We start from the raw sequence: 21,632 nt of genomic DNA, 5'->3' as shown, positions 1-21,632 counted from the left end.
GCATGACCCACGCTGCGAATGCCTGACAACACGCGGAGCTCGTTGGCTGCGTGGCGACGGCAACGGCCATCTCATAGACGTTGCCTCAAGTCGTAGGTCCCGCTGCGACGTCCTGTATCGGTCGTTTGTTGATGAGATGCACTGTTCTTTGTGTACATAATGTCCTTTGCTGCGTGGAAGGGTTGGCAAAGTGCTTTCGTGACGTGCAGGTCATCAAAAATCCACCGTCTTGTGGACCGATATGGCCCGTCCTCGGTCCACACCGCTACGCACAACTGCGTTGTTCCGAAAGGGACAGGTGATGGCTCTGTTTAATACTAGTCCGACCGGTAGTCGGCGCTTTGTAAGAAGCACACGAATATATTACGACACTACGACGACGACGACTAGCAAAGACGCATATTGGGCTTAGAGCACAGCTTCGCTGTACCGGGAGGTGCCCATGAGCACGACGATGCCGCGCGAGTCGCGTTCGATCATATCGTCGTCCTTCTCGCGCAGGTTGCGCTTCCGGATGACGACGGCCGCGAGGACCGCGGCCACGACCGCCGCGACACCGACGAGCGACGCAAGCGCAATGACAATCCCGTTGCTTGACGACTCTTCGCTGCCCGACTGGACGCTCACAATGTTGGCGGTCGCGGTGGTTGCAACCGGCTTGGTCGTCGGCGCCGCCGTCTCAATCGACGCGGCTTCGGTCACCGGGGCGGGTACTTCGGTGGTGGTCGTCGGCGTCGGTGTCGTCGTCGCATTGGTCGGCGCCGGTGTCACCGTTTCGGTCGTCGGTGCCGGTGTCTCGGTGGTCGGCGCCGGTGTCGACGTGACAGGGGCGCTTGTACTCGGCGAGGGCGACGGCGACGGTTGCGGCGATGGCTGCGGCGATGGCTGCGGCGATGGTTGGTTGTCCCAGTTGCCGCCGATCTTGGGCAGACCCTTTTCCTTGACAAAGTAGCCGTGGTCCCACAGCTGCGCAAAGTTCTCCTTGAAAAACTGCCCGGCCGCCGGTCCCTTGCCCGAGTCGGACGAGTGCGTGCCATCGTCGCACTCACCGTCGCTCTCGCCAGGCACTTTGATCCAGAGGTAGTGGTCAACGATCGAGCTGCCCGTGGGCGTCCCCGGCGGTGCGCCAATGCCACCCGACTTGGCGTTGCACCACTCACTCTGGGGTGATCCGTTAAAGTTGCGCGAGGTATCAAAGACGCAGTGGAGCCCACCGGTGGCCCCCGAGTACGACGCGCAAATGCTCTTGAGCGTGTCCGTGTCCTTGTAGTTGGACGTGTTGATCGCAATGCCGTTGAGGCGACCGGCCGACTTGAGGTCGGAGAGCACGTCTTGGGCCGCGCCTTGATTGGCCCAGCCCGCGACATCGGCGTAGATCTGCGCGTTCGCATTGGACGAGAGCTTTTGCAGCGCGACCTTGAGGTTCGGAAGGTACCCCTTCTGCTTGGCGCACTCGTTGTTGGCCAAATTGCCAATCGCGTCGGGCTCGAGGATGTAAATGACGTTGGTGTTGCCGACGCGGGACACGAGGCTGTCGATCCAGCGCGCATAGTCCGATGGCGACTGGTTGCCGCCGCTCGACGAGTAGTGGCCGGAGCAGTCCTTGCCCGGGAGACCGTAGACGACAATGACGGGCGTGGCGCCGGCGCACTTTGAGAGCAATTCCGAGATCGAGTCGCCTCCGCGATCCGTGTACCAGGTCGCGGTCGCATATTGCCGCAAGACTTCGACGACGGGCTTCAACTCGGGGTACTTGGCCGCTTCGGCGTACGAGCCGGGCGAGACGGCGGTACAGAGGCCCGCCGAGACGGAGCTGGCGGCCAACGCCATGGCGGCAAGAAGGCGCGGGACGTACATGGGACGCGTGAAAATCGGGAATGCGCCGTAGACGCTGCCGCCGCCGGCATCTGGTTCGTGCAGATTGCACTTGTGTGTCACGGGATCACCGTGGTGTGCGTGGGAGCCAATCGCAGCCGTGCATTTGCTTGCTTTTTGCCTTTTGGCCAATCACATGCAAGCGTTGACATTGCAGCTCAGCGATTATTTGGCATACTTTCGGACGTTGACCGATTGCCACGACCACCGTAGCAGCGCTAACGCTGTCGCCGCAGTGCTCAGGCGAGTAGCTACCGGTAGTATCTTGTTGGACGAGACAGTGCTGCCTTCGCAACCGCATTCGCCTCGTAGTGTGCGCCCCAGAGCGTGCTGTTGGCCGCAGCAGATGTACTGAACTGAATCTGAGGGAGCACGACCGCTCCAAGCAAGGTAGTACTGGATAGGCCGTGGTATGCAGAGGGCGAATGGCTTATATTACAATCGCTGTTGACGACGAACGACGTGCGGTGGTGTGGTACGTGTTGAGCTTGTGCGGGTTGCCGCTGGTGGGATGCTCGTGGAATCAAAGCCCTTATTTCAGGCGCATGCCTTATTCCGGCCTCGAATTCGGTGTTTTATGCATATTGCATACCGATTTCCATCGCAGACCTGCATGGTGTCGCCGCGGCAGATGGTTGATGGGAAATTGGGCCACCGATCAGCATAACGTTTCTCGCCAAAGCTACTATTACTTCGAGTACCCACTCGAGATAGCTATGAAGAGCGAGTGCTTCGAGAGGCTGGACAGGCACGGGCCAATTTACGTTGTGCGTCGACGTCGACGCGCCGCTTGCGACGCCCAAAACTCGAAAACCCGGCTTACAAAAACACGCTCCAAAGCGAAGTGTAAAAAAGCGTTCAAAGGGTACATCTACACGCCACGGCGTGTTTCGAAGCTGTCGCGCACCTCTGTCGCGCCGTCTACCCGTATTCATAAATGACTGGCGCCGAAGCAGGCGGATAGGCCAACAATCGCTGCGCCGGGACATGGTTGGATTGGTCGACGTGTAGGACCGATGCTCGGAGCTGGATCCTTTGTGCTGGACGGTGGACGTCGCAGTGTAGCGTAGTAGCGATTAGTACGAAGATCGACTGCATTCGATAGCCATCAACTTCAATGCACTGCTGGCTGTAGTTTTCCAGATTTATTTTCAGTCCCCACACCCGTGTATACTATAGTGCACGGTACTCGGTATGTAAAAAAGTATCTTGTGTGGACCACGTCATCATCGATATCGTTATCGCCGACATAACCGACGTCGCCGTTGGAGCTTTAACTACACTAATCGAAGCGCTGCCGCGCGTGGAATATGTTGTCCTTTATAGCTTCAGTGAGTTGGAACCCACCTCGCTTGGCCCGCGTGTGTTGGCCGATCCCCATTTTGCAATCGTGATTTCGCACGTGAAAAGCACACGTGAAACCGTTTCTCACATGTGGGGAATGTGTGGTGATCGATGCAGCTAGCCCACTTTGCCCTTTGCGATGCGCAGCCTTTGATGCCCGGACGCTCTGGCTCACTCAGATCTCAGTGGCTACGAGCTCAACGGACACGTGTTTCAAGCAAATGACGAGGTGGGTTGTATATCGACGAGGAGGATACGACACACTACCCTGGCGCGTCACTCGTTCACATGCCAATGGCAGGTGCCGCAAGAGTCGACTCAAAAGTACAGCACTCAGCCTTCCATGTCCATGGCGACATCGGCCGTCGCCTAGCACAGAATGTATCTAAATGCCGTGACGAATATGGGAATTGGCACCTCCAAGAGGTTGTGAATCGAGCACGTGGTGCTGAGAATGTGGGCAATCTTGGTCCAGCTGTCGGCGATCCCGCGCTGGGCCGAACAGCGTTTCTGAAAATGAACGCCAGTCGCATCAACCACCACGGTGCTGTCATCCGCAATCGTCCATGCCAGCGACTCGATCGAGCACCGCACGAGGTCGCCCGCCACAATCTACGCATCGCTATCGAAACTCTGTTCTTGGCAAGTATTTGCACGCGTACCTCATGACCCGTCATGGTCTCGGGGGACAGCGTCGTGAGCACATGTCCTTCGATCGTTTCACATGCAAACGTCTCGGTGACCGTGAGTACAATCGTGAGCTGGCTCGGGTATGGACTCGTGGTAGCGTCCTTCCAGAGCAGCACGAGCGGCGAGAGCCCGAGCGTGTAGACACCGGCTTTGCAGTAGAAGAGAAGACCGTCCCTACCGCTCATGTATAGCCGTGGCGACAGAGTGGAGAGCGTACTTGGAGAACGAGAAAGCGCCGTGGTACGCAGTTGAGAGTCCCTCGGGCGTGCAGTCAAAATACGGAATCGGCTATGAAGCGAATGAGCAAATTTTGGATAGTGCAAGCGACTGGATAGTGAAAGACTGGATACCTGAAAAGCGAATGGATTGGCCGACGAGATACTCACCGCCGACGTCTCGGAGAGTTTGTCTTGAAGCCAGTAGAAACGAAACTCGGCCGTGCAGTCGTACAAGAGGTAGCCCTACGATCGACGTGAGCGCTTGGCGCCTTGGTCGACAGGTAGCTACCTTCCAGCACATGACGTCGAGAATGTAAAAGGTTCCGTCGACGTCGTTGAAGATGCAGTCGAGAACGCAATACTGGTCGGCGCCATATTTCGTCTTGCGCGAGCCTAATGCACATGAGCTACAAGTAGAGGCAGAGCCATACCGCTGGGCAACGCCGACGGAAACTTCTTGAGTACGCTTCCGCTGTGCGTCCGCGCAATGGTCGTGCCACTACAGGCCAGATTGTAAGACGACGATAGGTATGTGAACCATGGCCTACTTGGCTGCGATCACGAGGCAGCGCTTGCCGTCCGGGCGCGGCAAGACGAGCCAGCCTTCGCCGTTGCCAGCGTGCGTGCCATTGAGCGCATTCGGAATGTCCACCATCCACTCAGGGTGCATGAGCTGGTTGCTATAGATCGATCGTCGGCCCTTCACGCGGTCCTCGCGCGTCTTCTTGCGGCTCTTGGCCGACGACACCTCGATGTCCATGTCCAAGCCCGCCGTGATGTCCTCGAGGTCGGCCCCAACGCTCGGGATCGCCATCTCGCGGACATGCATGGTGAGGTCCCGCCGGGCCTGGCGCTGCCGGGCGATCGCGTCTTGCCGCCGGCGCTCCTGGCCCTCGTTCGCCGACCGGCCAAGGTGCTTCCAGCCGTCTGGGCGCGAGCTCATGCTTCTTGGATTTGCACACTGCAAGCATGCGTCTCTTATACTCGATACGGATATCATATTTGAGAGGTTTGACTAGACGCACGCAACCCACGTTCGTGATCGCAAGCGCTGACGACAATGTATTCCATCACCCAATGGACAATACCATACATCGATATATCAAGAGTAGTCACGTCATCTTGATGAGTGCAAGAGTTCATCGGTGTTTTAGGATGCTTTTATAGTGAGGGATGTGTCCAGGCTGCCGTGTCATTGGTGGAATTGCGATCTTGGATGTCGACCCAAGCCCGAATACCAGTCGGAATACCACGTTGGCGCTTCATACTTGGTCTCCTAATAGAGTAAAATCAAGGGACCCCTTGGTAATACAAGCAGCGGCGGGATCGTACGATGATATTGATAGCACACTTGCAGATGAACCATATATTTTCTGGGCGACACAGTGTGTGCATGACACTATTTTGATAGCGGGGCCGCCATGGTCAAGTTTCTTGGATCTTGAAGTGGAAGCCAGCTCCACTTACTTTTACTCGCACCCTTTACGCGTACAAAGGGTCGCTTGCCATCCTTTACACGCTGCGAGATGCGATGGTCAGCTCTCCATAAACCATTTCATCGACGACGACAACGAACATGACTGCTTACTTTGGGCGCGCTACGATGGCGGTCTTGACCGCCGGGCTGGCCTACATGATCTACTCCAACGCCACGTCCACGCCGACAGATGCCACTGACGACGCACCGACGACAACTACCATGCCTTTGATCGCTGACGAACAGCAACACGATCTTCTCGACACCGATCTCGACGAGCCAGAGCCACTTGAGGCTGGGATCGAGCTCCCACAGCTCGACGCTGCCACCGTCATGGAGCTCCTTGAAGACACACAACAACGCCACGTGGACGCGATGCAGGCGTCTCTGGACGCATCCACCGCCACCGCAGCGACACTGCAGCGCCAACTCGACGCCTCCAGCGCCGCAACAGCAGCAGCCGAGACCACGATTCGTGCTCTGCAGCACGAGCGGGATACAATGGCCGCCGACCATCTTCGCGCGATCGACGCGCTTCGAGCCGAGCACACGCGCCAGCTCGCTGCAACCCAAGCCTCTTTGGCCGAATCCAACCAGCAGGTCGCGACTTTACGCGACCAACTCGACGCCTCGATCGCTCTGCAGGCCACCACACAAGCATCTCTTGATACATCCGTTCAGAACTTGGCACACCAAGCTCTCGCGTCGCTCCACAAGTCGGCTGCAGCGGATGAAGTCATCCGAAATTTGCAGCTGGAGCTCAACGCAGCGAACGTGACGGTCGAGGTTGTGACAATGGACGCGGCAAGGGCTTTAGACAAGTGGCACCGCGCGGTCTCAAGCCGCCTGTTCGAATGTCCACGCTGCGGTGGCATCGACGACACACCCATCATGATCGAGTCGGATCCTCCCAACGACGACGAAGAGCGGTGGTCCTGTGAGGACTCCATGCCAATGTCGGCCATCCTCGCAGTACCGCCGCCACTACCATCCATCGCCGAGACGCCAGAAGAGCTCACGGACGACATCCCTGACCAACGACGACGACGGCTAAAGAAGAGCAAGACTGGTCTCTGGCCGTTTGGGCACCGCTAGATCTCACGGCTCCACAGTCATAATCGTTTCATAATACATGTTGCAAATCAATTCTCAATTTATCTTTGCAGAATGGTTTCCACGTTTCGGTACCTCAAAGTGCTGAAGACACAAATACTCGAAGGGTTTTTATCGTTGAGAGTGAACCCTGGTTAAAGCCTAGTCACGGTGTGACTGTCTACCTTCTTCCTGCTCTCGTACTGAAGACAGAATAGGTCATAGACACCTCTCGCTTCCTCACATCCTAGTGCATTTCGAGTCAGAAATGAAAGTGCTGAAACTTGGCATGACGATAGAGAAACTCTTGGAGATAACAAAACACCTCGTCGCGTCGCCGAGAGAGTTGTGTAGCGTGATATAAGTGACCTTGTTTGAGATCAAAAGTCAATATATAAAAATGGCCAAGATGAAGCACAAAAATTATCCTCGACATAATTTGAGATGCGCATGTTATGACCCGAATCATGGAACATGAAAAATACCACATTCGAGATGTAGTGCATTTTTGATATCGCACAAGATATTGTACAATGAATGGCCCGCTCTAAGCGCATGAACTGGTCAGAAAAGGCTTCAAAATTGCGATGAACAGTGACGTGAGATGGTCCTCGGATAAGCGATAGAATCGCGTGCAAGAGGACACCGAAGAGGTGTGAAAAGGCGTCCAAAAAAACAAAATTGACAGAAAATTCAATCAATCGATGGAAGCTTTTTGATGCTAGGTCCTAGTGGTATCATAAAATAGCTGAGAGGCGTGGGAAGAGGTTGTACTGTTGGTTACTAAAAAGCAGGGTTGTGCTTTGTGAAATCGCAAATTGATGAAAATTAAAATGTGAAAATGGCCAAAACAAATCCAAAAATGCGCCATCCGGGAATCGAACCCGGGGCATCTCGATGGCAACGAGATATTTTACCACTAAACCAATAGCGCATGTTTATAGCGGTATAGTTCTACATTTGATATTGAGGGACACTCTAAATTCGCCCAACACTTAAAAACCACTGTTGCAGAATTCTTCTCCGCACTTCGCAAACACCGCGTCACCTCTGTCTACACCACTTCAATCCCATGTTTAAACGCGAACGAGAGATTCGTCACCGCCGACAAAGATATTTGAAAGAAATATTTGTGATACATCTCGTACACACATACTATCGTGAAAGAGCAACTGCGTCTGTTGTTACCATGTCCTTGTATGCCGGAAAGGAATATGGTCGACCGTCGACGCCGCTTAGAGTTTGGCAGCCGGTGTCGACAGCAATACAGCAATGCCCGTCGAATCGAGCGCCACGACTTGGTCATCGCGGTCACCAAAGCGCTTGCGATGCCGACGCACGCTAAAAACAGAGAAGACGACGAGCGCGACGAGCGCAATCACGGCGAGAGCGATCGCGACGGTGCCACCCGGTGAAAGCAGCGTCGGTGGCGACTCGACTGCGGAAGTCGATTGCATCTGCGCCGCCAAGTTGACGGCCGCGGGCGCCGGCGTGGTCACGTTCTCAGCCTTCGCTTCCGTCGGCGGCGGTGGCGTCGTGCGCGGCGGCATCGTAGCAATGTTGTCCTCGTCAATTTCGCACGGGTAATCGTCGTCGTCGCTGTCCGATTCGCGGGTCGGGTACGTGGGTGCATCCGTCGTTGGTGTCTTCGGTGCATCTGTCGTTGGTGTCGGTGTCGTCGGTGTTGGCGTAGTCGGTGTTGGCGTCGTCGGTGTTGTCGGTGTTGGTGTCGAGGGTGCAGGGGCCGGTGTCGTCTCGGACGCAGGTGTTGGGGTCACCACGGGGGCCGTGGTTGCCGGCGGTGGCGCCGGAACGGGGGCTGCAGTGGACGGGGGCGGCGCGCCACCGATCGGTGCGGCGCCTTGCGCGACGTAGTAGCCATTGTTCCAAAGCGACGTAAACACTTGAGTAAAAAACTGACCGGCGCCGGGGCCCGCCATCGCATCTGAAGAGCGCCCGCTGTCCGTGCACTGTCCGTCGCTCTCACCAGGTACCTTGAGCCAGAGGTAATAGTCGACGAGCTCATGATTGGTCGTTTCGGTTGGCGGCGCGCCGATACCGGCCGACTTAGCATTGCACCACTCGTTCTGCGGCGACCCGCGGTAGTTGCGGGACGTATCAATGACGCAGTGGAGACCACCTGTCGCGCTCGAGTACGTGCTGCAGACACGCAGCATAGCGTCGTTGGACTGGTAGTTGGACGTGTTGATCGAGATGCCTGCGAGGCGACCGGCTGTTTTGAGTGCCTGGAGCACCGAGATAGCAACCGACTCGGTGGCCCAACCCGCGACGTCGACGTAAATGTGTGCGTTGGTGTTTTGACTCAGGACTTCCACGGCAGTCTTCAAGTTGGCTTCGTATGCGAGGTTGACGGCGCACCCTTGCTGCGAGAGGAGCCCGAGCGCGTCGGGTTCGACAATGTAAATGACCTCGCGGGACCCGACCGTCGACACGATCGTTTGAAGCCAAGACGCGTACTCTTCAGTGTTTTTGTTGTTGCCGCCGCCCGAGTAGCCCGCCGCGCAGTCCTTGTTCGGGAGACCGTAAATGATAAAGATGGGGACAGCCCCATTGTCGCACTTTGCGAGGACGTCGGGCACCGGGTTGTGACCATTGTCATTGACCCACGTGCCAATCGGGCTTTGCTGGAGCACTCCCAGCGCGGTTGCGAGCGCCGGGTCTGAATTGGACGTGTACGAATACGGGGGCACGACGCAGAGGTGCCCGAGCGTCACCGGTAAAAACCACAAGAGGATCGTTGAGAGCTGCATGGATGCAAGTGAGTACGCGGGTAGGGACGTCGCGTGCAGTGACCACGTCGAATGGCGAATGCCAATCGTAGAGGCACACAGCGCGAAGCTAAGTTTGGACGTGGCAGCATGGCGCGCCAACATGGCTGTGTAAGATCTGATTTCAGCCAATCAGAGCGCGCGGATGGAAGCGGTGCCATCGTGGCGGCCCGAGCTTGCCCGTCGAGCAGAAAGGCCAACGAATTGGTTGTTTCAATGGCTTGGTCTGGCCTATTCTTGCACTCGAGCGCTACACGTTGCAGTCAGTGGGGAGGTGACAGCGATCGATGGATCGTATCGGTGGGCGAATGGAGCACGATCGGAATATACCATGCACGTGGCAATTATGGATGGTCTTGGGTGCACTATACTACGCGTTTACATGCACTTGACGACCGGCACAAGCCGCATTCAACCCTTGAATGGCTTGTGATTAGTATGGTCAACACGACAAATGACGAAGCTTCTTGCATCGCCCCAATCTTGGTTGGAATGTCCACCACGTCCGCTGCAACCCTCTTCAACGATGCCACCGCGCAGGTTCTCCGCATTCAGCCACGAAGCCGTGTGCAAGTATGGCGAGCTGCTTCTGCACTGTCTCGGAAGTCAGAGCCTCTGACTTCCGAGACATTGCAGACCAACCTTCGAGACCTCTGAGTCAGAGGTCTCGAAGGTCGGCCCACGCCGCGACAGGGGCGTGTAGCGCAAGCCGTTGACGCTCATTTTTTTCCTCGCGCGTCGACGCGGTCGACGTGGTGCCGTCCAGATTCCCATCCTAGCCAATGAGCGCTGAGTCACGCCAAACCAGCTGCATCGAAAACGTCACGTGATTGGCCACGAACCTCGTGTCGCCACCCCATTGCATGCGCTACGCACGGCCTCCTTTTTTGGCGCTTGGCGTCGGGCAATTCGAGCGCTCGCATCGCATGTACACATTGTCCATCGCTCGTTTCGGACGGTGATTCTAGTCGTTGAAGCGATTCTGACGGTGCTGAGTACAGCGACGACCACCGAGAAAAGCCCCGCGATTTGTTGTTGGTCACACCGTATTAGTACCCAGCGCATCACGCGACAATTTTAATTACAGCGTGACGTCGACGATATAACGAACGCTCGCATTGTATGCTGAATTTAAATTGGCCGAGAAAAAATGGCCGTATTTTTTTACATGTAGTTTAATAAAGTTCTTGGTGGAATGCAGCCCATTCCACCCCGCGCGCTTTCCAAACGCCCATACAAAGCGCAAGCGGCTATATACACGCCACATTCCGGATACGACGCGCCTGTGCGTGGCGCCGCGAAAATACGCAAGTTACTCGAGCGTCGGACTGCGCTGCACTGTAGCCAGTGGACCGCCCACCGTGCCCCGTCCCGCTGTGGTCCATCACCCTGTGCCCATCCTCCTTCTCCCATGCTATTCCTATCGAAACCAACGGCCCGAACCACGAAACACAGCAGCGAAATACACGCAACCATTGCAACCTTGTACTTGCCCCAACGGGCGACTAAGCTTATCAGCATGTTGGTAGAAGGGCATCGGTTCCCAGACCAAGCGCGTTCTCGGCGCTTGCTATGCCACGGATACTCTCAGCCTTCTCGCAACTCGCCAACCAGATACCACCGTCCAGTTCGTCGTCGTTATCACGAGAGAGCCCATCCCAAGGACCTCCCTTCGTTGCGTGTTTCCTGCGGCTCGTCTTCCCATGGATTGCTCTGTCGCTTGCAGCCCGTCGGTGCAATACGCTGAGCGTGGCGTGGGACAGGGGCATGCCGAACCGCGTGGCGCCTTGCTTATCCGGACAGAAATGGCGTGCGTCTAGACACTCGAGGGGTGGATTGCCTATTTAAATATTTAATTGAAGGGTAGACCTGATCGGCCAAGTGGGACCTCTTGCATTCAAGCAATTTCCCCGGGGCCGACCGAGCATGATGTACCAGCCGCCCCCCCTGCAGACGCCGTCCCGGCGACCCGGCAGCCATGCGAGCTCGACCTCGTCCTCGGACCATGCGACGACCGAGTACTGGAAGCAGGTACTAGCTCAATGCGCTTCCTCGCTCGACGACGGTCCTCATGGTACCTGCCTTCCGTAGCATGGCGCGCTCAAGATGTCGTACCTCGACGACGTGCATGCAGTGCACGCGACCTTCCGGAAGATCCTCGGGTCGCATGACCTCGACGAGCGCCGCAAAGTCGCGCACCTCGTCGAGTACGTCGCGTTCTGCAAGCAAGTACTTGAGGAAGACGCGGCGACGCATGCGATTCGGACGTGGGAAGAGCTCGCGCGCGTCCGCAAGTACATCTCCCACATCGTCGTGCCGTATGTGACCAAGCTCTCGACGGACGACCTCCCCGAGCGCGTCGAGGACGACGACGCGATGGGCCGCGACTCGATGCTCAGCCGCGACTCGATGGACTCGCTCGGGTCGCCGCCGCAGCCCGAGACCAACCATGTCAAGGTCATGTGGACTGGCCGCCGCCACGGCGACCTCGGGCAGCGACCACAGTTTAGCCTCCCGCCACCGTCGGTCATGGACGACCGCAGCAGTATGACGTCGTCCGAGAACACATATGCATCGTATCACACGGAGAACGAGATGGACTACTGGCGCTCGGTACGTCTTGCGCCCATGACCGCCTTGTAGGTCGATCCATCTCACGCGACTATGATGTAGCATGGTGCGCTCAAGGACGCCCATTTCGCCAACGTCCTCGCAGTCCACGCGGCCTTCAAGCAGCATTTGAGCCGGCCGGGCGCCGTCCAGAACGAGCAGCGCCAGAAGATCGAGTACCTCATGGGCTACGTCGAGTTTTGCCTCCACGTGCTGCAGGAAACGCCGTCGTCGCATCCACCGCGCTCGAACGCCGACTTGCGCCGGCTCACCAAGTCGATCCACAAGATCATTACCCCGTACATGCACAAGCTGACGCAGTCGTCGTCGCTCTCGTCGGTCTCATCGGTTAGCGGCAGCAAAATGCTGCCCTCGATGTCGGACCAGCTCTTTGCCGTCAAGCACCAAAATCCGACCATGTCACCGAACCTCCGCGACGACCGGCAGCGACGACTCGACGCATATTGGCAACAGCATACGCAGCTCAAACAAATGTACTTGGGCAGCGTCGGCGAAGCCTACCGATTCTTCCAGATGTACCTCCAGCGGTACCGTGGGCACAAGTCGCCGGTACGTCGTTCTCGCCCCCAAGTGCATCTTGATGAATAAAAATGCGTAGGAACACATCCAAGACGTCATGCATCTCTTCGAGTACGCCGACTACTGCGGTCAGGTTCTGGAAGAGACACCCGCGACGCACGCGCCCCGCGATATCAAGGAGCTCGAGCATGTCTATACGTACATTACGACGGTGATTGAGCCGCACCTCAAGAAGCTCCAGACCGAAGTCAACGCAACGCTGTCACCGCTCCGTGATACGTTCCTCTCGACCGAGATCTCGCTGCCGTCGCTCGCTCCGTCGAATGCATCGTCGGCGGCGCCCCGCACCGACTCTAGCTTTTCATCGGCGGCTTCGGACCGACCGTCGCAGCACGTCTACTGGCGCAAGGTACACCCCTTCCTCCTCTACCAATGTCAATGACGATGTTTATGTTGTGGTCGTACTAGCACGCGGCCCTCAAGGAGATTTATGGCCAAAAGGTCGGCATGGTGCTCCAGAGCTTTCAGAAATACGTACAAGCGCACTCGCAGGCCAAGTCGGCGACCGAAGCCCGCAAATTGGCGCGCCTCTACGAGATGCTCGAGCAGGTCGAGTTTTGCTGCGGCATCTTTGCAGAGACCGAGCGCACGCACCCGCCGCGGGAAATTGCCGAGCTCGACGCGGTCCACCAGTGCATCACGCAGGTCGTGATCCCGTACTGCCAAAGCGTCGACGGCGGCGACAGCAAGGCCATTTTCTAAACGGACACGAGCGTATATATAGGGTTAGGTAGTGTAGATTTGTAGCGATAATCGCAGCGACGCACCGGCGCCAATGGCAGCGACCGGGTCCGTGTCGATGACGTCTGTCATGTTGTCGACGTACGTGCGCAGCGTCTTGCCGCTCCGCAAGAAGATCTTCCACGTTAGATCCTCCACTCCCACACGCAGACAATCGACGCTCACGGCTAGACTCGAGCGTCCTGGGACCGAGCTACGGGATGTTGCCGTCGGACGCGCAACCTTGTCTTGAGCAATCGCTCGCATGAAGCAGTCGTCTTGAGCTTGAGGACTCGGCAATGCGACTGTACCATTCATCGAGGAAGCCGATCAAGTGTCGCTGGACGGTGGGCGCAAAAACGAAACAAAGTTTTGGATGGACCTCAGTGGGACAACGTAGAGCCACACCAACTCTTCTACGTCGTTGCGATCGGGCAGCTCGGAGTACGGCTCGGTGCGCGGGTAGAGCTCGGTCAAGCGACGCCAACCGAATAAATGTCGGCGCCAGGGCTGGACGCGCCGTCTTGACGCCCCGGAGCTCGAAACACTCTAGAGCGATCCAGCACATTGTACCGACGCTGCTAATCGAGGGTGCCCGTGAACAGGGACGTCGCTGCTTGTTGGCAAACTTTGTCGTATTGAGGTCGTACGATGCAACGTCCGACGTTGCGCGTTGACCCTACCCCTAGCCGGACATGCGGTTGCACAAGCGTTGTCGATGGATCTCCCACACGTACAACATCACTCTCCCGACCATTTTTGTTGCTTCTCTAAAATGACCCACAACAGCGGCAAGACTTGGTCGCGAAAATACAAAATTGATTGATTCAAAAGCAGAAATGGAAGAATACAATGGCATCGTCGTGGCCGTGCTGGATGGCCAGAGCGAGGAGCGTCATGCGGTTATGTTCCTACGCCATCCATTCGGTAAAGTGCTCACCAAGGTGGCGTAGTACCGGTCCACACGTCTGCACCCAGCTCTAAGAGGCACAGCGCATCGTTGTCTTGGCAATCACGGCCCGCACCAACGCCTTGTTCATCGCATCCTACAAAGAGTATGCTTGCAAAAGCGTTGATACCAGCATGCTACACACCAGATTAGCGTCGGCAAAGGCACCACGCAAAACGGCAAGCAGACCGTCTCGGTTCATGCCCTACAAAGTGTTTTGCATGATAGAGCCGGCTTGACTCGAGCTTGATGTACAGACCTCGGGCGCGACCTTGTCCCTGTGCCGGCGTTTTCTCTGTCATAAGTACATTGCACTGCATTCAACTCGAAGTCCATCACCGCATTCCTGGGGCTCATGGCACGTCTGTGCGAGCGAAGACTGCGACTGCACCGGGACACAGCTCCAGGACACCGTCCAATGACCTTTGCCTCGATCAAATCATTGGTCGACCCCTTGACTGTTAAACAAAGGTACTCATCCCACCGCCTGCAACGGGCCAAAAGGTATTTGCCGACATCCGTGCGCCAAGGTCCCTACGCGGTGAGGTCGTCGACTCGCTTGGCGCCACTTGCCAAGTCGAGAGAGATTCTCGACGTCGAGGCGGCGTGCGTCACCATTTTCCTTGCGGACGACGACGCATCATTGAGCTAGTACAAGTGGTTGCCTCCACCATGTTTGGTCGCTACAGATAAAAGCACAGCAACGGACGACACGAGTTACGAGGTTAGACACACGAACGAGGTTTTCTTCTATAAGAGCGCGGGTTGCTTTTGCGTTGCGAGCTGATGCTGGGTCTCGGCGGCTTTCGAGAGCAGCTGCAGCATCATCGACTCGAGGTTGCCCAAGGACGGGTCACTCGGGTAGCTCGATGACGTCGACGACGCAACCGTCGAGACCGACGACGACGAGTACCCGCGCAGATTGGTAGTCGAGCCGCTGGACGCCCGCAAGGACGCACTTGGTGCTGCTGGCATGCTGAGCGCAATCTTCTTCATGACGATCGTCGAGAGCTTCTCGAGCGTTGCGACCTCGCAGCGCGGATGCGGCACCGTGTCCATGACGCAGATGGTGCCAATGACTTGGCCAAAGGTCGGCGCAATCAGCGGCGCGCCGGCGTAGAACCGAATGTGCGTCGGGCCCGTCACCAGCGGGTTTTGGACAAAGCGCGGGTCCTTGGTCGTATCGGGGACCACCATGGCCTCTTGTGAACGAATTGTATGGGCGCAAAACGCTATGTCGCGCGGGATCGACGGCTCGGTGAGGCCGATGCACGCCTTGAACCACTGCCGGTCGTCGTCCATGAAGCTAATGACACCGATCGGGCACTGCAGCGCGTTGGTCGCAAGCTCGCAGACGCTGTCAAAGCCGTCGTCGCGCGGTGTGTCGAGGATGCGCAGTGCACGCAGCGCGTCGAGGCGCTCGACTTCGTTGCGCAAGGTCGGCGGCCGCGGCCACGGGTAGACCCAGTTGAAGTCGAGCTCGTACTCGACCGTGAAGCGAAAGTTGTCGAGATGGTCATGGTCGTCGTGCTGCGTTGCATGGTGGTGGTCGTCGTCCTCGTCGTCGTAGTGAATGGTCGTCTCGGTGTGCGGTGGTGTGCGCGGGCCCTTGGCCAGCGACTCCATCGACTTGGACGAGTCCATTGCGTGCTTGGCATAGGGCTCGATGGCGCCACCGCTGTGCGAAGCGGGCGCGAGCTTGGACGACGACGACGAGAGCGACGACGACGATGGTTTGGTCTGCCGCTCGTTGGTCGTCGAGAGACACGTCATGCACACTTTGACCTCGCGCAGCCCGACGCGCGTGGTCTCTTCGACCAGCTTCTTGAGGAGGCAGCTGGCGCAAACCACTTCGCCGCACTAATACGAGACGCATGCCATGTGAGATGGTAGCTGCAGGCAGGACGACGTACGAGCCGGCAGTGGTGCTTTCGCCGAAACTTGCTGAAGTGGCGGCTGCACACGTAGCAGTCGTCGCGGCTGTCGTCGGGCGCCCACATGGCCTTCTCCATGAGGTCGCTCATCGAGAGCGCGTTGTTGACCTCGCGCTGTGCCCACGCCATGCCTATGTGCAAATGGAGTTCCGGCGGGCGGCGAACATACGGATAGATGCTACATGTATCCGGATGAGAAACAGGCCACGCCGTGTGCAATGGGGGACGCCAGGGCGGGCCGGCACGCGATTGGCTAAAATCCATTAACGTTTCTTAGTTTTTATAGCCGACATACAGAGGCCCGTCACCCCAAGTGACACGCAAGCCAGGTTCAACCACCCCGTGTCGTCTCTGAGGCAGGCGGTCGGTGCTTGGACACGTCTTGTACGTCGTTGCAGTGCCCGGCATGTAGATATACACGTAGATGCAGTCGCTTCCATGCGGCCAAGGTGGCGTTCCACCGGCGCTAGCGACTAGAAAGAGCCGTGGTTTGTAGTCCTTTCTGGTTGCTTTTGGCGGTGTAGACGCATCCGCCGATGTAACACAACACACTGCGCCACATCGCAGGTCACGGCTTCTGCTTCTGGTGATTGAAAGGTGAACAAGAAGAAGCGTCAACACATTCCGTTCGCTGCGGCGCTGGACACCGTGTTCCCCACTCGCCACGGTGGCTCGTCAAGGAACTGCAAGCCTCAAGTTTCGCGGTTCGCAGCTCCTTGAAGGCGTAGACGTGGCGGTCTTGTCCCAAGCATTACGAGACCCTCCGAGCTCGACGCCAGGCTGCAACGGTTCAGCGCTTCGCTGGGATGGATGGACGCTCCTACGTTTCGATACAAGCACTGCCGTGGGTGCATCGGCTCTCGGTGTAGTACTCGTCACCCACGTTCTCTTCTTGCCTTGGCGCGTCTTTGCGTCGAGCGGTTTCTTCCGGCAGCTTAGCGCTGGTGCCGAGGTACTACACTGGTATGCGCACCCGCTCACATACACAGTGGCCCATGCACCGCCCTCTGTGGCGCGGATGCCTTGTGGTTGTTCTTGTACATAGCAATACGACTGGTACGCAGTCGAGCCTCTACGGGCTGGCTGTCGGCAAGAAGACGAGGATACCGGACGTACCCAAACCCACGCCTGGCGGCTGCATCTGGGGTGCCACGGCAAAGCGACTAGCGCGCTGTAGTGTGAGCTACACGTTCGTCGTGGAAGGTGCTCGGTCGTGCCTTCACGTGCCCCACATTATCACCATCATGGTACCACCACACGTTCATACTTTGTTTTCAAAAAATGCAAAGTGGCTCGTCACGTTTCGTAATCTGGTGGTGGCACATCAAAGACAAGACAAGAGTCAACGATGTTGTTGTTGAAGTGGGTCGACTGTATTAAAATAGTCACGTAGATCTACGCTTTCTTTGTTGTGTATGCTCGGTTGTCGTACTTGATCTAGGCCGGCGGAGGTAGGAGCGGGACAAGGTGCAAACGCGGCCACTCGTGTCGAGAGTCAACGATGTTGATGCCCACTTCTTTTCATGGTCCTTTAGTACCAATCGAACGGCGTCGAGATAAGGGCACCGAAGCTACACGACAATATCCCATAGGTATCGGCTCGTGGCGAACGGATACCGCGGCACTCAGTCCGACACGACAAGCACTTGCAACGATAAGCTTCGCGTGGACCAGCGCTAACGCGGTATAACTGCATGGATGGAAGTACCTTACGTAGACAATACGGAGGTCGAAGCAACCATTCGGTACGTCGCACCGATATACTTCAAGCTGATCACAAACCTCGAATCGCTGAAGTCGTTGAACTTGAAGTGACGCACATGCAAGCGTGCCTGCAGAGTCCCCCCGGCAGGTCAATACCCATAAGCCTATGAGCCCGTACGTAGGCACGCGACACATTTGTATAACGCATCAAGTTCGGCGACCGTGATCACTTCTTGCACATTGCGGCTGGCGCGAGGACCACAACTTGTGGTTCTCGCACTGCCACAATGTGAAACGAGCACTATGCAGCGAGCGAGACAGACATACTGTGCATAATTGCCTGTCAGTGGAACGATGTAGACGCATGCGCCGAGTCCTTGCTGACGAAACAACGAGAGTATTAGTATTGGCAGTCAAATCCATCTCGATGCTGATTGGCGGAACAAAATGACGTGGCAGTCTCAGAAAACACCTCGCACCAACACACATCACTCCGTTGCTTGTGGTGCCTGGTTGTCGTGAATCCAAGCATAATAGCATGTCACCAACTGGACTATTGATATTTTCTGTCTCGTCGTCAGACAGCGTCTAGCCACTGTCTTTGCAGACACACTGGCAGGTCGCTTTTGGCGCTGAGCCTTGGCAGGCCTCATGTGTATGTCGGCCGCGAGCGCGTTCAGCTCTGCGCCATGAATGCGTGGGAGTGGGACAGAATGTCTTGTATGTCGTGCTGGGCTTGTTGTGAAGCGTGTGGGCCTAGCGCCGGCACCTCTTGTTTGACCAATGCCCGACGATATCAACCAAGGTCACGACAACAATCGCACTGGCGCCACCGCTTGCCACCGAGGTCCCTATTTTTCGAGTGTAGATACTTGCGAAACTCACTTTTTTAAAATTAGTTTACACATACGACAGGACTACCCTAATGTTGCAGAGCCAGCAGGCGCATTTGCATCACCCATGTCCGTGTATTCTGCTGCGCCGTCGCACTGCTCGCGGTCCATATCGTCGCCATCCTTGACATCGTCGTCCAGAAAGGCGTCGGCAACATCGTCGTCAATCTCATTGTCTTCGGTCGCCCAATCGCCGACACGGAGTCGCGTCACGTCGCGGCAGTCCTTGCGCGCTGAGTAGCGTGGTGCGTGCTTGCGGTACGTGCAGCACTTGCAGCGGCTCGTCGTTCCCTTGGCCTCGAGTTTGTGCAGAATGCGCAGCCGGCGCTTGGCGGCTTCTTCTTCGCTAAAGACAACGTCATCCATCGAGGTGACTTTGGCCCATGGCGACTCCAAGTGCGCGCGGAGCCGGACACGTTCTTGCTCGTTGATGGCCCGCAGCACCTTGCGTCCAAGACCAAGGCTTTCGCAGATCTCAAACTCGCGCTCCACGTGGTCGAGGCGATAGCACAGGCGCGTGGCGGCGGCGATTTTGGCCTGCTTCTCCTCGCCAAACGATCCGTGCTGGGCCGCGAGGCTGCGAAGGCGCGCTGCGTCGGCTTGTGATAGCGTCTCGAGCGTCGCGTCAGACTCGAGAACAAGCGCCAGATCGTCTGCGTCGGCTTGGGAGGGCGCAAAGTGAAAGACGTCCATGCGGGGCCCCACGGCTTGCTTGATCTTGGCCAAGCGCGCCAAGCGCGCTTCGCAGTCGGCGCGCGTCATACCCTTGTCTGCGATCACAAAGGTGAGGTCGTCGTAGCGATCGTCGACGGTCCGAATGGTCGCACTCGTCGACACGTGCTCCTTACGGAGGCTGCTGTAGATGGTCTTGGCCCTTCCGACCATTTTCTTCAATTGCGCCCCAGAGAGAGAGAGGGGCAAGGTGGTGTATCCGGACGATGTCGACCTCCAACGTATCCGTATGTTTTCAACGTCCCCACGATCACGCACAGTGGATGCGTTGTCGCACGCTTCTTGAGAGGTTTCGCAAAATTTCTGAATTCGGATCGCCCAAGCTATCGCCTAGCACCAAGCGACGATGCGCGCTCGTTCAAGTATTTCGTTAGGGCTGCAAGGTTCTTCGGCGTCGATGGACGAGAAAGCGAATGCAATCAACAACTACTCGGCACCAAGTGCCACCGAATCAGTGTGCGCAGCTCGCTCCCAGCGGCAAGAACTGGCGGCAAGGCGTCGACTTCCACGCAAGCAAGCATCGCGCGACGTATGCAAAATTATTTGATGGTTACCGTCTAGCCGTATAGCGAATATATTTGACGCACGGATTTCTATTGAGAGTTATATCTGGTCGTCATGGATAGCGTTGTTATCGACACCTTTTTCCTCGTCACCAGCACAACTGTCGTGTGCAAATTCGGCCGCAACGTCGTCGTCAACCTTGAGGTCGTCGTCCTCCCAGAAGCGGTCGCCTGACGTTGTCATGTTCCGGCACGTCTTCCGCGCTGCATGGCGCGGGGCGTGCTTTTCGTACCGGCAGCACTTGCAGCGGCTGGTGACACCGGTGGTCTCGAGCTTGTGGTGCAAGCGCTGCCGTCGCTTCTCCGCCTCTTCCTCGCTAAAGACCACATTGGCGATCGAGCCAACTTTGGCCCAGTCCGAGTCGAGGAAGCTGCGAAGCCGGATCGTCTCGGCGTCGGTGATGGCGCAAAACGGCTTGGGCCCGAGCCCAAGCGTCACACTCATGTCGCGCTCTGATTGCAGCAGGTCGAGGCGGTGCCGCAGCCGCTTGGCCGCGTCGATCGCCGTCTTTTTCTCGCTGTGGTAGCTCCCGCTGAGGGTGGCGACGCTGAGGATCGTGGCGACGTCTTCGGGCAGCAGCGTCTCGAGCTGCCGCGTGTCGTCGCCAAAGACGTACGTTAAATCGTCGGTGTCGGCGGCGCTCGGCGTGTACTTTTCGCCGAAATAGTAATTTTTGACGGCCCGCTTTGCAATCTCGATGCGGCGCAAAAATGGCTTCGCAGTCGGCGCGCGTCATGCCCTTGTCAGCGACCACGTACGTCGGCTCGCTGAAGCGGTCGTCGATCGCTCGGATCGTCGCGCTTGTCGCGACGTGCTCTTGCGAACTGTGCTAAATACGACAGTGTTGCGCTTCCCGACCATCGCGCTGTGCGGCAATTCCAAAACTGCAAACTGGCATAGAGCGGGACAGGCTTAACCGGATTTTACGGATGGGTGATTGCACTTGTCGCTGGCATAGTCGAGCGCTCCATTAAGCAGCTGTGACAGCGTTGTCGTTGCCTTGCCGTTCCCATGTATGCGTGTATTGGAGCCTGTCTGTCATCGGTTTCAATTGGTGGGGCCATTGATGCACAGCGTCTTGATGGGGCTACGACTTCGTCGCTGCGGGCACCGAGATTGTGTGGCCATTGAGGGAGGGAGAGTGGGAAAGCAGCTTTGTGACCGCGTTGTCGTTGCCTTGCCGTTCCCATGTACGCGTGTATTTGGAGCCTGTCTGTCATCGGTTTGTCCTCCGGCGCCTTTGGTCCTTGCAGTCGCCAAGAAACTTGAGCACCGGTCCAAGCCCGCCACCGCACCCAGAGTCCGCGGCCGCCCCTTGTAGAGAAATCACAGAGCCTACTCTAATAGTCGTTGCGTTTATATCTCTTTTCTAACTGTAGTGCAAAACACAAAAGGTTTCGCTGTGGAAATGTCCTCGCCCCACATCACGAGTGGTTCTAGT

General features: G+C 57.1%; 8 protein-coding genes and 1 non-coding gene across 9 annotated transcripts; 2 read left to right on the top strand and 7 right to left on the bottom strand.

The window, feature by feature from the left end:
- Positions 1–287: 287 nt before the first annotated feature.
- On the bottom strand, positions 288–1,918 carry SDRG_12172 (hypothetical protein). Its single transcript, XM_008618233.1, has one exon. The coding sequence runs from the start codon at positions 1,855–1,857 to the stop codon at positions 409–411; it is 1,449 nt and encodes a 482-aa protein (XP_008616455.1). The 5' UTR covers positions 1,858–1,918; the 3' UTR covers positions 288–408.
- Positions 1,919–3,409: 1,491 nt separating this feature from the next.
- SDRG_12171 (hypothetical protein) lies at positions 3,410–5,085 on the bottom strand. Its single transcript, XM_008618232.1, has 8 exons — positions 4,676–5,085; positions 4,559–4,626; positions 4,417–4,520; positions 4,260–4,370; positions 4,127–4,197; positions 3,882–4,083; positions 3,637–3,831; positions 3,410–3,588 (listed from the first exon to the last, which is right to left on the bottom strand). The coding sequence occupies exons 1-8, from the start codon at positions 5,068–5,070 to the stop codon at positions 3,553–3,555; spliced, it is 1,182 nt and encodes a 393-aa protein (XP_008616454.1). The 5' UTR covers positions 5,071–5,085; the 3' UTR covers positions 3,410–3,552.
- A 618-nt stretch (positions 5,086–5,703) lies between these two features.
- Positions 5,704–6,699, top strand: SDRG_12170 (hypothetical protein; the record flags this gene model as incomplete). Its single annotated transcript, XM_008618231.1, has 1 exon — positions 5,704–6,699. One exon carries the CDS (start codon positions 5,704–5,706, stop codon positions 6,697–6,699), a length of 996 nt encoding a protein of 331 aa, XP_008616453.1.
- Positions 6,700–7,559: 860 nt separating this feature from the next.
- On the bottom strand, positions 7,560–7,630 carry SDRG_12169. The gene has a single exon. It is a non-coding gene; the product is annotated as a tRNA-Gly (tRNA).
- A 139-nt stretch (positions 7,631–7,769) lies between these two features.
- Positions 7,770–10,088, bottom strand: SDRG_12168 (hypothetical protein). The gene has a single exon (XM_008618230.1). The coding sequence runs from the start codon at positions 9,588–9,590 to the stop codon at positions 7,932–7,934; it is 1,659 nt and encodes a 552-aa protein (XP_008616452.1). The 5' UTR covers positions 9,591–10,088; the 3' UTR covers positions 7,770–7,931.
- A 1,069-nt stretch (positions 10,089–11,157) lies between these two features.
- SDRG_12167 (hypothetical protein) lies at positions 11,158–13,744 on the top strand. The gene is made up of 5 exons (XM_008618229.1): positions 11,158–11,516; positions 11,577–12,098; positions 12,159–12,665; positions 12,715–13,044; positions 13,104–13,744. Exons 1-5 carry the CDS (start codon positions 11,412–11,414, stop codon positions 13,395–13,397), a joined length of 1,758 nt encoding a protein of 585 aa, XP_008616451.1. The 5' UTR covers positions 11,158–11,411; the 3' UTR covers positions 13,398–13,744.
- Positions 13,745–15,052: 1,308 nt separating this feature from the next.
- On the bottom strand, positions 15,053–16,455 carry SDRG_12166 (hypothetical protein). The gene is made up of 2 exons (XM_008618228.1): positions 16,278–16,455; positions 15,053–16,224 (listed from the first exon to the last, which is right to left on the bottom strand). The coding sequence occupies exons 1-2, from the start codon at positions 16,425–16,427 to the stop codon at positions 15,115–15,117; spliced, it is 1,260 nt and encodes a 419-aa protein (XP_008616450.1). The 5' UTR covers positions 16,428–16,455; the 3' UTR covers positions 15,053–15,114.
- Positions 16,456–18,902: 2,447 nt separating this feature from the next.
- SDRG_12165 (hypothetical protein) lies at positions 18,903–19,780 on the bottom strand (the record flags this gene model as incomplete). Its single annotated transcript, XM_008618227.1, has 2 exons — positions 18,903–18,919; positions 18,961–19,780. 2 exons carry the CDS (start codon positions 19,778–19,780, stop codon positions 18,903–18,905), a joined length of 837 nt encoding a protein of 278 aa, XP_008616449.1.
- Positions 19,781–20,230: 450 nt separating this feature from the next.
- Positions 20,231–21,052, bottom strand: SDRG_12164 (hypothetical protein; the record flags this gene model as incomplete). Its single annotated transcript, XM_008618226.1, has 2 exons — positions 20,231–20,905; positions 21,029–21,052. 2 exons carry the CDS (start codon positions 21,050–21,052, stop codon positions 20,231–20,233), a joined length of 699 nt encoding a protein of 232 aa, XP_008616448.1.
- Positions 21,053–21,632: the final 580 nt, after the last annotated feature.

This window comes from Saprolegnia diclina (genome assembly GCF_000281045.1).
Source record: "Saprolegnia diclina VS20 unplaced genomic scaffold supercont1.47, whole genome shotgun sequence".
Lineage (NCBI taxonomy): Eukaryota > Oomycota > Saprolegniomycetes > Saprolegniales > Saprolegniaceae > Saprolegnia > Saprolegnia diclina.
Note: the sequence above shows the minus strand (reverse complement) of the source record. Positions and strands in the feature narration are given on the sequence as shown.